Genomic DNA, 13,876 nt, shown 5'->3' with positions numbered 1-13,876 from the left:
ACAGTTTCATTGTGTTGTTGATGCACCAATGGTTGAAAGTCATGAGGCTCAAGTTCAAATTCCAGCGGAGACAAAAATACTAGTTGATTCTTTCCATCCGGATACCACGGTCATCAAAAGAATAAAATAATAACTTGAGTTGTTGACACTATACAAAGGGGGTTGCTTGTATAGAAGTGTTACTCTAGGCATAATTAAGTAACTAAATATCCAGTGAAATACTTTACATAATAGTTTACAGCAAAATCAGCACTAATTCAAGAGAAGCTAAACTTGTGCTTCACATTTGATAAAACTCACCACAATTGTAACAGAGTGTACGTAGACCAACAAAAGAATTATAAATAGGTTAAAAAAAAGACCTCCTAAAGAAGGCAAGTTTGTTCAAATGCACAACATACCATCACTGCTTTTTTCTTCTTCCGTTCGATGAAACCTTCTCGGGCTCTCACTATACCACCAGGGCTACGCAAAAACAGTGCCCTTTGAATTCTGAAGAATAAAGAGGAATATGCTAATCCTATCTGATCTCTCTCTATTGAATGTCATCAGCACATATCATAGAGGAAGCAGATATGCTCGAAACTTGGAGAAAGACCTGAGTGTTCTTGTTTCGGCTATCCTTTCTTGAGCAAACCATAAATATACATCAACTTGTTAGAGGCTTTGCTTTTCTTATGTGACCCATGCTATTGACGAGATCCTTGCGTGTACAAACAGGAAACATGTTGATATTCCTGAATTCTTTGAACCGCCAAAGGACATATGGAAAACTCAGTTGATCACGGGATGTAAAGCGAACCACCTCATTAAACCATAGGCACATGAGCAGGTTAGTCGATGGTGTGTGCTCTCTCACAATAATTGAAGCCTCAGATAGAGCTGCACCGATATAGTGAGTGTGAGAATGATTTACTGATTAGAAAACAATCATCTCATTTGAGCAATTTTGGAATAGCAGTACTATAAGTATGCAGTGGATAACAATCACGGTATATGCTTCATTTCAGCTGACAAGGAAAAGAGAAATTCTACCTTTTTTCCCATTGAATCTCTTATCCTCAGGGAGTCCATCTTGACGGTACTGAGCGATCTGCACGGCCACTTCCTCTGGAGTGGCCTTATTTTTCTTGACAACAGCCTTTGCCTCATCATACACGCTACTCCGAGCTCCATGTTCTGAGATTGCTAGTACAGAGTTTGAACGCCAGAGCAGAGCGTCCAACACACCCAACGGATCCCTCCTCAGTTGGGATTTTGAGTCTACCCAAATGGAATATCTAGAATTCGGAAAGAGACGATGGGCCAGCATCTGATTAAATTAGACATGGATTAAATACTTATAAATCATTTAGGTAGTAAAATGTTCACACTCGTACTAATTCAATCCTCGTACTTTTAATCTTAAGAGGATGTATTAAAAGACAACAAATTTTCTTTTCCAGACATTTCTAATCTTCAAAACTGGTTCATCATTCTGATTTGCTTCATCACACTTCAACTTTGTAAGGCACCATATTTCTTGACGACTCATGGAGAAGAATATTGGGAGTAGGACAAGATCACCAGAAGTTCCACTTCAAGTATAAGGATATGTTCATTGTAAAATGGAAAAGCATACAAGAAATTGAGGAATCAGGCGACAAGCATACCTTTGGGATTTTACCATTCAACCTTTGATCTGTAAATGGTAGATTCTTAACAAGGATGATTCGCCACTTTCCGATATAATGGTCATCGCCAACTTTATGGCCATCTGCCTCTTGTGATGCAAGTGTAATTTCATCCCAAAAAGCCACAAAGCAAACCTGCATCATTTAATCCAATGACATATATTAATTAAGGTGTCCTGCACCACTTTAAATCCCCAAACCCAACTACATTGTGATAAAGTGTAATTTTACTTAGTGTAAACTAAAGACTGGAAATCAATCATGAGCATTAACATCCAAAAAAATAACCTTCTTGAGAGATGACTCTGACATTCCTATAGGTTGATAGAGATCATCTCCACCACCAAATGCACAAGTTGACACCACAGCTTTGCAGGATTCCATATAACTTCTATCTTCAACAGAAATCCTAAAGCCTCCTTTATCACTGTAAAAACCACAGTGGATGGATGCATCCATTACTTTCACCTGAGATAATGCTTAAGCAATTTGTCAAAAGAAGAAGAAAGAGAGATACATAAATCATTTCATAGATAAATAGGTGATCACTAAAAAGCAAGACGCAGGTCGACAACCTTAAAACTTTCATCCCTTTGCTTAAGAGATTGGTTTCCTGTGAATAAATTAAATCTTGACGCCCCCGAGTGTTGCTCGAATGACATACCATCATCTACAGAAGCAGGGTTGGCCTCTGTGATGTATACCACCTGTTTAATAGGATCGGCAGGTACTTTATCCATGGGGAAATCAAGATGCTCAAGTTCTTCAGTTGGTAGTAACTTCAAGCAAGCTGTGAGATCCATGAATTGTTACACAGTATTGAAGACAATGGGTCAAACAACATAGCACTTTGACAAGCATGTAAAATATCTTGTATATAAGAAAAATCACTATGTAATTAGCCACAAAGAAATGCTGAATACAGTAGTTTTACCCGAAGAGAAACCAAATGATCTGTCCCATATGTCAACTAGATCACTTTAGCACCAAATTTGTGGTTCTTTCAATATCTTTGATTCTCATATATTAACTCCTATTATCATTTGGATTTGATTTTTTCGTGATTGATAGAGAATTTGACAACAGAGTCATTTAGTTCTACAGCAGGGTCAGGATATACCTTGAGATTGGTTCATTTAGAGGGGCATCTACCTATGATCCTCCTCCATGGGTTTTGCTATAACCAGGACATTTCGTCCAACTCCACCGAAAAGGGGCATCTTAACTGAAATACCCATATCCTTCTTCCCCTTTCCGCACCCTCTAAAAATATATTTTCCTCATTCGTTTGTTTTCTTCTAGTAAAATCATGTGAATAGTTAGGTTTAGGTGTTCAATTGAACATTTTTTAGGTGCCTCTTTGTTACGTGATAATTCATCCTTTGGAATTAGGCATGCAGTAGCTAATCAGGATGATTGAGTGGTCATATGTCCCAACACCTAAACCCCACTACCTGGGGGGAGTAAATGGTGGCTCCCCGCGTCTCACATGAGCCATAACAATGATTAGATTTTTCTTTTTAATAGTTCACTTTTGCTTCGATCATCTGTACACAAAGAAAAGCTAGTTTGCAAACAAACTAAGCTTTATTTACTCCCCTTGTACTTAAAATCCTTACCTTGAACACGTGTTATGCTGGAAGACCTCAACAACAACATTGTCTACACTTTAGTCAACTTGCTTGAGGTTTGGGATCCTAATAACAGTATATTTAGGGTAAGCAGAGAATAGAGACTAAATCCAATTGTCATACCCTTAGGAAAACTCAGTTGCTAGCCGAATGAAAAAAGTAATCCTTTAGCTGCCTCAGATGAAACCACCTAAAGGGTTGGTAATGAAAGGTGAAGAGTCCTATTGGCATTTATGAAGAGGCAGGGAATTTTTACTGCTATCTGTGTTTCCAAGAAATGCACCCCTTAACATGTTCTGGCTGGCAGAGGCTACTGACTTTTGATAGATGCAGTACCAACCAGTTCCGTCTGGCTACTTGACCAACATACTCCTTTTTGTACAAGTACGAGTACAGTCTCTTTCTTGCAAGAACAAAGCAAGGTTGTTTAAACCACAAGGAAGTGTACATTTATCAATACCTTCACATTGAAACATACTTTCGCATGGGGAATTTAATCATCTCAATTTTGAGTACAGAGCATTTTAAATCTCTCCAAAGCAAGTACAAAATCCCCATGTACATAATCAAAACAATTCTTTAGTGTTCTATTCATTGAAAACACATTTGTATTATCCGAAAGATAGTGTCGTATTCAAAACAAACTTTTTAGTTTTCTATATAGATCAATATCCCAACGATCAGCCCTCTTTTCTGTTGAGGTCTATCCTGCAGAGGTACTCAAATTGGATCAGTGATCAATTTCTAGCTCTGGAAAGTCCAAGGGATATCATTTCGGAGTGGAAGATTCTGAATAAGGGAACTGACATAGTAAAGACCAGATATTTTATCATTGTACTTATACCTGGCACAAGGATTCATCAATTTATAGATATAACAATCAGTATCAATCAGAGGTTCTAATCAGATACTGGACGAAAGACTACAGATATGCATATTTCAAGCAGGCCAATCCTAAAATAACTATACGCCGTGAAATTCAATAAAGCAAGTAATGCGCATCATTCAGCATAAACTGATATCGAAACAGCAAAAAGCAATTAGGCACTTAGATAATTTAGATCATATTGCAAAAACTTCTCAGGAAAAAAATAAAATAAACTCACGTTCTCTAACTCCATGGACAACATGAGTCACTAGATCCAGGCGATTCAAGTTCGTCGGCGGTTTCTTCTCAACAACCTTATTAGTTTTATTTCCAGTCACCGGATTCGAATTTTTAACAACCGAACTAGGTCTTCTTCCAATTCGAGAGGCTTCAAATATGAGAAGACCTGCTGCAAGTAAGAATAGCAGAAAAGGCCACCACCTGAGGAGCTTTTTCAGGACAATATGAGAGAAACTGGTTTTGCCTCGGAGGCCAATTTTCTTTCTCTTCCTTCGAGCTCGTGCCCTAAGCTTGTTGACAAATTCGTCGGGCTCGTCGTCGGAGACAGTAATAGAGACACTGTTGTTTAACATCGACGACGACGACATTGAACGGCGGCGACTAGACGGAGATTTAGCAGTGCAGCCGGAACGACGTCGTCAGTAGCTTTCTGTATGATCCTTAATACTCCCCCGTCCCATTTTATGTGGCAACATTTGACCGGGCACGGAGTTTAAGAAATAAATGAAGACTTTGAAATGTTTACCAAATTGCCCTTTTAAAAAGTAGACTCAATTTCTCTCTCTTCATAAATGTATTGGAGTATTATTTTAAGATTAAGTGGGACCAACAAGGATAAAAAAGGAATTGTACCTTTAAATACTTTCCATATAAGGAAATGTGACATTCTTTTTGGAACTGACAAAAAAGGAAATGTTGCCACATAAAATGGGACAGAGGAGTAGTAGTATTAGCCGACCGACGCATTTATTATTTACTTGTGGAGTAATTTTCTTTTTGCTTCATTAGCTTTTTTTTCATTGTTTATTCCACAAGCTTTTTAACTCTTATATTAAAAGGTAATTTATTTATTTAATTGTCCATTTTAACAAACAAGAAAGGTTTTTTATACTTCCCTTGGTATTAAATAGTCACATAAGATGACAATCAGTAGTAACCAAAATCAAATTTAAAGTTTTAAAATATTATTATAATATTAGTAAAAAATACCTTTAATTAGATTTTTTTTTAGAACGGTGACAAATCAACTAGAGTCAAGTAAAATGAAACATAGAAAGTATAAAACAAGTTATAAGTAAATAATATTATACAATTGAAACGGATGAATTACAATTTTTTCATGTATCCACTTATAAGCAATTGTTTTCGTAAATTCTATTTGGTATATGCATGGTTCTCCAAATTTCATGAATCAAGGAGTTAAAAAATCTAATACAAACTTTGATTCATATTTTTCATAGAGAAATCTCTGATCAAGGATAAACCAAGAGCCCTTTTGCATCATAACTAAGGGACTCCGGTCGGGGGTGAAGGCATCATTGAGACATTTCGTTTATGCCGTTCACCTGTTGCATGTATTCGAGTCCTAGGTGACACGATTACCTCTCATAACAGGTGTAATACATTTCACTTCAAGTGGTTTAATACAAAACAAAATAATTGCTTAGATGACAAAAATCCTTTACGTTTCAATCTTAAAATTGTAATTTGAATCACCAAAATAGCAAAAACTAAATTACTGGTTTCGAATTACCACTTTATCAACATCTTAGAAAGAGTGTTTTTCATTAGAAGTCTGAACGAAAGTAGTCGAGACTTTTCTATGTTATACGATACTTAATGTTACTGCCTTATCATTGATAAGACTTTCAGAAAGTAGTGAAGATAGAATGTTACTCCCTATTGCCTCTTGGACAGAGATTTTTTTTGTTGCTTTTTTTCAAAAAAAAAAAAATTAAAAAAATCGAAAACTTATTTGTTTCGATTATTCATTCTAAACGTGAAAAAACGAGGGAGAAAAGAATATAATTCAGCCATAAAGTGTCATCTCGATGTGGTGGAAGTCATCATTTTAACTCTGATTATCCCTAAGTGTAATATGATTATTTTTTTCTAGTTGTGTTTGCTTCTCGGCTGTTGTTCGATGATGGATAAGGGATTTATGACATTTACATGACGGTAATGACATGATGCCTGTGATTTTAGAGTGAACTCTAGACGAATATGAAACTAATAATATTTTTTTTTAGGGGAGCTACAAAGATAGTACTCCAAGCAAAACCAAAACTAACCTTTTCTTTTTACTATTAACTCAAGAAATATTACATGTAATTCTAAAAAATTTAAAACTTGCATCAATTAAAGATGAGTTCTTGATTATGTAGTTGAAGTTTTAATCGAAACTAATTAGAGAGTAAGTTAAATAACACTTCCCTAATTGTGAGATTATATTTAATATATTGTTATTATACGAAAGAACGTTACACTTCTACTCCTAATTTAAGTTTTCAACTCATTTGATATTCTCGTGCTCATTTTTCATTTACAGAAAAAGAAAGCATTGGTGCAAAATCTATTCTACATTTTGCATAGTTGATTAAATATGTTTAGGCTTACTCTGTCTTTACCATCTTTCTTGTAGGAACCATTGCAATATTCTCATATTCCCACATCGAAACAAGCAAATAAGTCAACAGCTGAGAGGAGCCTTAAAACGCAAAACCCATCAACCAGTTAAAGCATACCTTTCTCGGCCTTTTGGCTAAGATCAAGTGTAGTATCTGTTCTTATCAGTTTAATATCTGATATGTGAACCATCGGTTCACACGATATTAACTCAATTTTTTAAGGGGGAAGACCCATCAAAGTAGCTTGCTACTTGGGTCTTCACGCGTCGCCTGGGCGTTGCACTACAGCCCAGGCCTGGCACACCCCACCAAATCTAGTTCAAATTTGTAGTTCTGGTAATTACTATGTTCAATCTGTAGACAAAAGCTGAAATTACTTTTTACTTGTCCAAAGAAATCACATTGAACCTGTTCTTTTGTACCAAATAATAGAAACCTAACTATACTAAAAGCTAAGAATTGAAGTTGGAAACATTTCTCACAAAAACGACACGATCCAAAAATATGATCAAAGCTTGCAATGTTTCACTCAGCAATGCTTGACATTTCAAGTTAGGAATGTAACCTGCATTGTTTTCCATGCCTTGAGATCGCGCTCTATAGTAAAGATGCATTACATAGTATATCTGCACCTACCTATAGTTCTGATGCTTTTTCCACACCATTGGATCTATAACGAACTATTGTATGAGTTGCTTGTTGTAGAGGAACTAGCAAATCATTGTCAATGCACTCGTACCTGGAAAACAATACCAAATTGAGTAATGAGCAAGATAAGTACTTGGCGCTGCTGCAAATTAGATGTAATTTACACTCACAAGTTTTTACAGAGGTCATCAGTTACTGTGGATAGAGTAATAATCTTCATTCTTGTCTCAACAAGCTTATCTTCAGCATAGTTACCAAATGGCTCTTCCAAGAACATTGAAAGTCTTTCGATATTTGTTTCAAGTTGCTGCTGTTGATCCTCAAAAAGGTTCTGTTTTATTTCCCTTTCTTCTTTTGTTATTTCATTCGCAAACAGATCTCCAAAATAGTAGTATGCAAATGGATAGGAACAGGCGACAACTCTCCTTGATAAGGCGAGTCTATGGAATCCACTCATTGCCCAGCTGAAATCTTTTAACTGGAACTCCTTTGCTTCAAGGCTATGGACTTTATCAAGTATTTTTTTCTTCGATTCAGATGCTTCAATCTTCAACGAATCAATATGAGCCTTATAACGACGATAATAGTGAGTAAGACGCCAATAGTCCTCTACAGAATCTTCACTTTTCAAATGAGTTTCTTTGTATCTGCCACAAGTGTGACCTGATATACTATTCCATGTGTGCTCAAATCCAGTAGCTTCACCACAGAGCCAACTACGAAGAACAAAACAAATCATTTGCACAAATGTAAATTACAAGTAGAAAAAACTCAACTTCATAAGTCGTCTTACCAAAATGGCTGTCCACATATACACTGTACCAGGTTGCATCCTCCATCCTTCTCCACAATTTTATGACATTTTGGGCAATGCTTGGTTTTCTCTGACAACCAATTGACAGTGGGTGCTTCATCGTCGCACTTCTTAAGCCAAAGGTCCCACATAACACACGAACAAGGTGAGTGCAGTTCGCACGAGCAGTTAAAACAGAATTGCTGACCACATGCACATTCAACTTCACAGTACTCGTCATCCTCAACACGAATTGCATTTCCACAATGAGGAACACTAGGGCACCATTTAACCCTCTTATTATCCTCGATATATGATTCTAGGATAAAACGATCAAACTTCTCCGCCAAATTAGGATCCTTTGCAGTGACTAGATCCCTAATCTTTCCTTCATCACATATTGCTTTGCACTTTTGAGCCATGCATGTTACACGTCTACTCTTACCATCATTGATCTTTACTATGAAATACTCTGTCCAACCTAGGTAAGATAATGAGAAAAAACAACAACTTTTAAGCTACATCATCCGTATATAGGAGTGACTACACTCATAAAATTAAGAACAAGATGAAATTCGATCAAAATGAAGGATGGTAGATGCTCACAATCATTGCAAAACCTATGATTGCATTCCATCAACGTCGTTTGCTCATCAGGGAAATCTTCAAAGCAAATTTCACATGTATATTCAGTTGAGGGGTCGGAGGAAGGATTGTCATTTTGCTCCTCTAGTGTTATACCAGCTTCTACATACAATCTTTCTTTCCCTCTTTCAACAAAAATTGCAAAGACCTTATCAACATCCCATTGATAATGAATAAGCAATGTTCGTGCATGATGTTCCTTCAGAGAAAGCAAGTCTACTACTCTCTGTAGATCTTCTTTCTACAAATTTTATAGAAATGATTCACATCTCTGACACTAGTAAAAAAATTGAAAATTGAGACAAACGATGTGCTAACCTGTGCTGCTAAAAGGGATTCCTTCCTTATTACCTGCAAAATCCAGAAAAGGAGAACCAAATTATCACATTAAAATGACTCAAAACTACACACAACTCTCAGCACATTAAGTACCAAATATCACATAATTGAAAGGCCAATTTGCTTTCTCCGTTTTCGTCAATTAGTATTTGCATCCAAGACTCTCCATGCCATCATACAAGTGTTTTTTTTGTAAAGTGTAAAAGAACTTACCTTATTACTATGACTAAATTAGAGAGAGTCGTTTGCCATTTTACCAGAAGTTCACAACTATGGTCTAAAATAAGTTTTTTTTTTTTTTTTTTGCAACTATAAATCATTTCATCAATGGCAAAATGCTTGAAGTTAAAACTAATATACTCCTTCCATTTCAATTTCTTTGTCTGGTTTTGACTTGACATGTGGTCTTAAACAAGTCATGTGAGAAGTTAGAATCAAAAGTTGCCAAAAAGGAAAGAAACATTCTTTTCGAAACATAATAAAAAGGAAAAGTAAGACAAACAAATCGAAGCAGATAGAGCAGAACTCAAGAACTTGACTTGATCAAAAGGAAAAGAAACAATTTTGACTATACCCTGCATGAAGGAGCTTTGCCACAAGATAAATCATCATCAGATTCAGGTTCCGGGTCACGATCATAATCATCCTCGTATTCTCCATTATAGTATTCCTCATCACTGCCATACATGTCATCCATATTTATGAGAACCCCAAAAGTCAAAATACCTCAAAGTTGCAGAAAAATGGAAACTTCGAAAAAAAAAAAATTAGAATGGGATTTTGCTCTTCTTTTTTTTTAATTCGTCACCAATGGAAATGTTGGTGACAAATTTTTGGAGGGGAAAGCAAGTAACCCCTCCAAAAAGAGAGAATTTTTTTTTTACTGTTATTTGTTTCTTAATGAGAAAAAAGCAGAGTGATTTTGATTGTTGTGGTATTATTGGCCTTATATAGTTTCTTTGTTTAGTGGAACTCCTTGGTCATTGGTTAACCATGTAAAACTTTTAAATTATAGTGAAGGTGGACCGTAAATCGTGTGGAGGATAAAGATAAAAAAGTCGAAGAAAAGGCGCTTAACCATTTAACTCAACAACTAATTCTTGCCTTCTAATTTTTTTTTAATGAAGATGGTTGTGAATAATATGGTTAAACGAAGTAGTGTTAATCATATATTAATTATTATTATCGTGACATCGAAGTTTCGGGAGTAAAAGATATTGAGTTGGAACCTAGTCTTAAAGCAACTTTTTTTAGGTATTTTTCTCAAATTTGTAGATGAAGTTTTGTCCCTAAATTGCGGAAAAAATGGATTTGGAACTAAAAGCATTCACATTTCACTTTTCAACGAGTGGACAAAGGATTCCCTTTTTTTGGCACAAAAATCTCCAGAATTATATCAAACTGTCGCAGTGTACGTTTACCATGTGAATTGAACAAGAAACTAAACTCAAAAAATACCTTCAACAGAACAAATTGTAATTCTGAGTAGGGACTAATACAAAATTTACAAGAAGCAATTGAGTGATGATAAATCTGAAGCATTTCCTCATCTTAAACAGTCAAATCAGATCATTGATATGCTCTTTTCCCCCCAATCTGAGTCAATAAACCACCAAATCTGCAAACCAAAAGTAGAAAAAGGATTACAAACACAAATCTTGGCTTACACCTATGTAAATCCTCATTTTCAGTTTTTTGCTTAATCTATCTTTAACTCACTACAGCTATAACGTATGACGGTTTTACATACTTTTCTACCAAATGCTGCCACAGTGAGTAAGTACCAACCTGGACAGAGAAAGCAAATAAAATGTGAGTAAATTGCATTAGAAGCTCTCATACATGTGTCGTTCAGTGGAATAGCACACAATGGAAAATAATATTCGGAGTGTAACCTCAACGCTTGGAAAATTGTGGACGCTTGCGAGCCTTCTTGAGACCAACTTTCTTCCGCTCCACAACTCTGGCATCTCTAGTTAGCAGACCCTCCACCCTCAATGGCTTTCTATGACTTTCACTAACCTTTAGGAGTGCACGAGCAATGCCAAGGGAAATTGCTTGAGCCTGCCCAGAAAGACCACCACCTTCCACCTTGACGAAAATGTCATAACTAGCCTCATATCCTAAAGTGGCCAGTGGAGTTTTGACATATTGAATCCACAATGGATTTCCTTGAAGATATTCCTGCAAATCATGACACATGTCAAGTCTCAAATAGTCAAAAGCAACAAAACAATGAATAAAAAGGGACGCTGCCAGCATTAATAAGAATGTTGATGACTTGCTTCATCGGACCTCGAGTATACAAAATTAGAGACCTCAATAATATTAAAAACACTTATGTGTGGTTCCTTATCAAAAAAATTATATTACAACACTTCCTATTCACATAGCAACATCACAAAAGTGCAAATTTCACACACCTTTTGGATCTCGGGAGTTTTTTTTTTTTTTTAATGACAAGGGAAACCCATAGCCGCTACCCTTTGGGTGCGCACAGGGTAAAACCCCCGCTCCTATGCAATAGCTCGCAAACCACATAGGAGAGGTAACCCGCACTAGGCAAGCCCGGTTCGACGAGCTCGACCCAGAAGGCAAACACAACTTACTTCTTTATATTAACTTAGCACATTTTACTTATCTAATTTGATTGTTCCTCTACTGCTATGCTTTTATTTATGGAACTTGAAACGGAGAAGTTGTGTTCCTCTCATTGTTCTGTTATATGCACCACTGATCCACAAAAATAGTTTATGCATGCATTTCCCAAGAAACTCAAAGGTATCAGTTATGCTTCCTGCTTCTATGTTCTATTTGCTTTTCAAGGCCAGATTTCCTACTTTACAATCTCTATACACTCTTAACAGAGTTGTCCCTCGATAAATGAATTTCTTCACACAGAACATTATGAAGTACTATATGCCTTTCTAAAGCTTTCTATCTACATTGATTTAAAGTGACCAATTCAGCAACCAGCAACTTCTAAATAAGACACATGAGAATCATGGTCAAACCAGGTAAACCAATTGACTACCCGTGTCATATATGAAACTGAGCATCATATTACCTAATGCACATATTAGAGACCACCGGAAACCTTTTCAAATTACCATCTGCAATAATCTTTTATTTTTTCTTATCATTTTTTTCCCTAATGGCAGATAATTCCTCAGAAACACGGCATAGCTTCATGGCAAACTAGTTGGGATTGGCTATATGAAGCTTCTGCAAACATTCGGCTCTAATAGATCCACTTCATCAAATACTAATCACTTTAGCATTTAAGGCACATTAGGTTCTCTAAATATCACATTTAGCTAGCGTTTGACCATAGGTTCAAAAATTTATCTTCAAATATTCATTCGGCCATGAAACTTGATCAGATATTCAAGTTCCCAGAAACCGGCTCAGACCAATTTTGGGGACTTCCACTAACAAAAATTCAATTTTTTTCCAAGTAAAATGCATGTCCAAACACAACTGAATCAAAAACTCAATATTTTCAAGTTTCACCTTCAAAATCTATTCAACACACAGAAATCCTGGAGAACAATGTTATCACAAGACCTAATTTAACGGTAACGAGAACAATGCAATCCTACTTTCTGCAATTGTACTTGCCAAACTGAATACCCAATTATAAAAATGCAATTTTTATTGAGCAAATCATACATTAAGTGCAAGTAAAGAAGTGAGATTGAGGTAGACAAACACCTTAGCATCACGATAATTGATGATGATTTTTCCAGAACCTTCCTGAAGGACAACACGAGCACTTGCACTTTTACGTCTACCAGTTCCGAAAATAGGCTGTGCAGCGAAACCTCCAGGAAGTCTACTTTTCACAAGCTTCAAAAGTTTCTCTCTCGTTTCCAATTCCTCCGTCTCCGGTGCTTCGGCAACGGAAGCTGACACAACGAGCCTAGGGATTTTGGAAGTGAGAGAGAAAGAGAATTGCTTTGAATGAGCAAGGGATACAGCATAGGGTTTTTGAGAAATCTGAGAAGAAAATGAAAGAGAAGCAAAAGATGAGGCGAGAGAAGCCACGGAAATCGCCATTTTCGACTCTCTCTATCCGTCTATCTTCTTGGTCGATGTTGTTTACAGTGAAGATTGAGTAATGGATAATGTAAAGGAAACGGGTAAAGGCCTGTTTGGTAACCCAAATACATAAATATTCATACATATTAGTATATTATTATTACAAAATTGGTAAAAGATAAAATCCAAGGGTAAAAAAAAAAAGCATGGTTATCGACTTACCATACCATACGAATGAAAATTGATTAAGTATGATTGATATAATGTGAAACCGAAAATCAAAATTATTGAACTAAAGTTCTCAATGCCGTACCACATTGCACAATTGAAATTTCAAATTGTATGTATTAAATTGATAAGTCTTTTTATGTTAACGATGGTTAATATTGGTTCCAATTTCTGCAATGTTTAAGTTCACAATAATGACTATTTTTCATAGGCAGAGCCAAAAATTGGCTTCATAAAGGCCCCTCAAGGCATTAGGATCCATTCTGAGGGCAAATATTCAGATATAAGGATGTAAGAAAACAATACTGAGAAGCATTAGTTCAGCTATCTTCATCAAGACAATTAACACATTTTTTAGAATA

The 13,876-nt window shown here is 36.1% G+C and overlaps 3 protein-coding genes and 1 non-coding gene across 8 annotated transcripts; 1 reads left to right on the top strand and 3 right to left on the bottom strand.

Annotated features, from left to right (window-relative positions):
- Positions 1–196: 196 nt before the first annotated feature.
- LOC125827780 (probable hexosyltransferase MUCI70) lies at positions 197–4,858 on the bottom strand. The gene is made up of 6 exons (XM_049507111.1): positions 4,411–4,858; positions 2,249–2,463; positions 1,962–2,141; positions 1,653–1,808; positions 1,036–1,312; positions 197–882 (listed from the first exon to the last, which is right to left on the bottom strand). The coding sequence occupies exons 1-6, from the start codon at positions 4,778–4,780 to the stop codon at positions 650–652; spliced, it is 1,431 nt and encodes a 476-aa protein (XP_049363068.1). The 5' UTR covers positions 4,781–4,858; the 3' UTR covers positions 197–649.
- On the bottom strand, positions 2,445–10,136 carry LOC125827778 (probable E3 ubiquitin-protein ligase ARI2). 2 transcript variants are annotated; one of them, XM_049507108.1, is made up of 7 exons: positions 9,820–10,136; positions 9,225–9,257; positions 8,868–9,147; positions 8,262–8,742; positions 7,639–8,184; positions 7,457–7,559; positions 2,445–2,463 (listed from the first exon to the last, which is right to left on the bottom strand). In XM_049507108.1, exons 1-6 carry the CDS (start codon positions 9,940–9,942, stop codon positions 7,457–7,459), a joined length of 1,566 nt encoding a protein of 521 aa, XP_049363065.1. In that variant the 5' UTR covers positions 9,943–10,136; the 3' UTR covers positions 2,445–2,463. The 2 variants fall into 2 exon arrangements, with proteins under 2 accessions (XP_049363065.1, XP_049363064.1); XM_049507107.1 differs by lacking the exon at positions 2,445–2,463 and having other exon boundaries at positions 7,410–7,559.
- LOC125827985 (U2 spliceosomal RNA) lies at positions 6,934–7,129 on the top strand. The gene has a single exon (XR_007443031.1). It is a non-coding gene; the product is annotated as a U2 spliceosomal RNA (small nuclear RNA).
- Positions 10,137–10,673: 537 nt separating the features above from the next.
- LOC125827791 (30S ribosomal protein S9, chloroplastic) lies at positions 10,674–13,389 on the bottom strand. 4 transcript variants are annotated; one of them, XM_049507126.1, is made up of 4 exons: positions 12,960–13,389; positions 11,141–11,429; positions 10,996–11,033; positions 10,674–10,863 (listed from the first exon to the last, which is right to left on the bottom strand). In XM_049507126.1, exons 1-2 carry the CDS (start codon positions 13,302–13,304, stop codon positions 11,142–11,144), a joined length of 633 nt encoding a protein of 210 aa, XP_049363083.1. In that variant the 5' UTR covers positions 13,305–13,389; the 3' UTR covers positions 10,674–10,863; positions 10,996–11,033; position 11,141. The 4 variants fall into 4 exon arrangements, with proteins under 4 accessions (XP_049363083.1, XP_049363082.1, XP_049363084.1 ...); XM_049507125.1 differs by having other exon boundaries at positions 10,674–10,865; positions 11,000–11,033; positions 12,960–13,327; XM_049507127.1 differs by having other exon boundaries at positions 10,996–11,039; positions 11,142–11,429; positions 12,960–13,327.
- Positions 13,390–13,876: the final 487 nt, after the last annotated feature.

Source organism: Solanum verrucosum, unplaced genomic scaffold (genome assembly GCF_900185275.1).
Source record: "Solanum verrucosum unplaced genomic scaffold, falcon-dt-bn FXZP01000064.1, whole genome shotgun sequence".
In the NCBI taxonomy this organism is placed as follows: Eukaryota; Viridiplantae; Streptophyta; class Magnoliopsida; order Solanales; family Solanaceae; genus Solanum; species Solanum verrucosum.
The sequence above is the reverse complement of the archived record's forward strand: the minus strand, read 5'-3'. Positions and strand labels throughout refer to the sequence as shown.

Bases quoted from the DNA above. Each gene is read 5' to 3' on its own strand.
- LOC125827778 (XM_049507108.1), bottom strand. From the start codon at position 9,942: ATGGATGACATGTATGGCAGTGATGAGGAATACTATAATGGAGAATAC. The intron at 9,258-9,819 runs GTATAGTCAAAA...TGGATTTTGCAG, and splicing joins GCAAAGCTCCTTCATGCAGG to GTAATAAGGAAGGAATCCCT. The intron at 8,743-8,867 runs GTGAGCATCTAC...TATCTTACCTAG, and splicing joins TCATAGGTTTTGCAATGATT to GTTGGACAGAGTATTTCATA.
- LOC125827780 (XM_049507111.1), bottom strand. From the start codon at position 4,780: ATGTCGTCGTCGTCGATGTTAAACAACAGTGTCTCTATTACTGTCTCC. The intron at 1,313-1,652 runs GTATGCTTGTCG...TAATTTAATCAG, and splicing joins TGAATGGTAAAATCCCAAAG to ATGCTGGCCCATCGTCTCTT. The intron at 883-1,035 runs GTAGAATTTCTC...ATATCGGTGCAG, and splicing joins GAGATTCAATGGGAAAAAAG to CTCTATCTGAGGCTTCAATT.
- LOC125827791 (XM_049507126.1), bottom strand. From the start codon at position 13,304: ATGGCGATTTCCGTGGCTTCTCTCGCCTCATCTTTTGCTTCTCTTTCA. The intron at 11,430-12,959 runs GTGTTTGTCTAC...CATGATTTGCAG, and splicing joins TCAATTATCGTGATGCTAAG to GAATATCTTCAAGGAAATCC.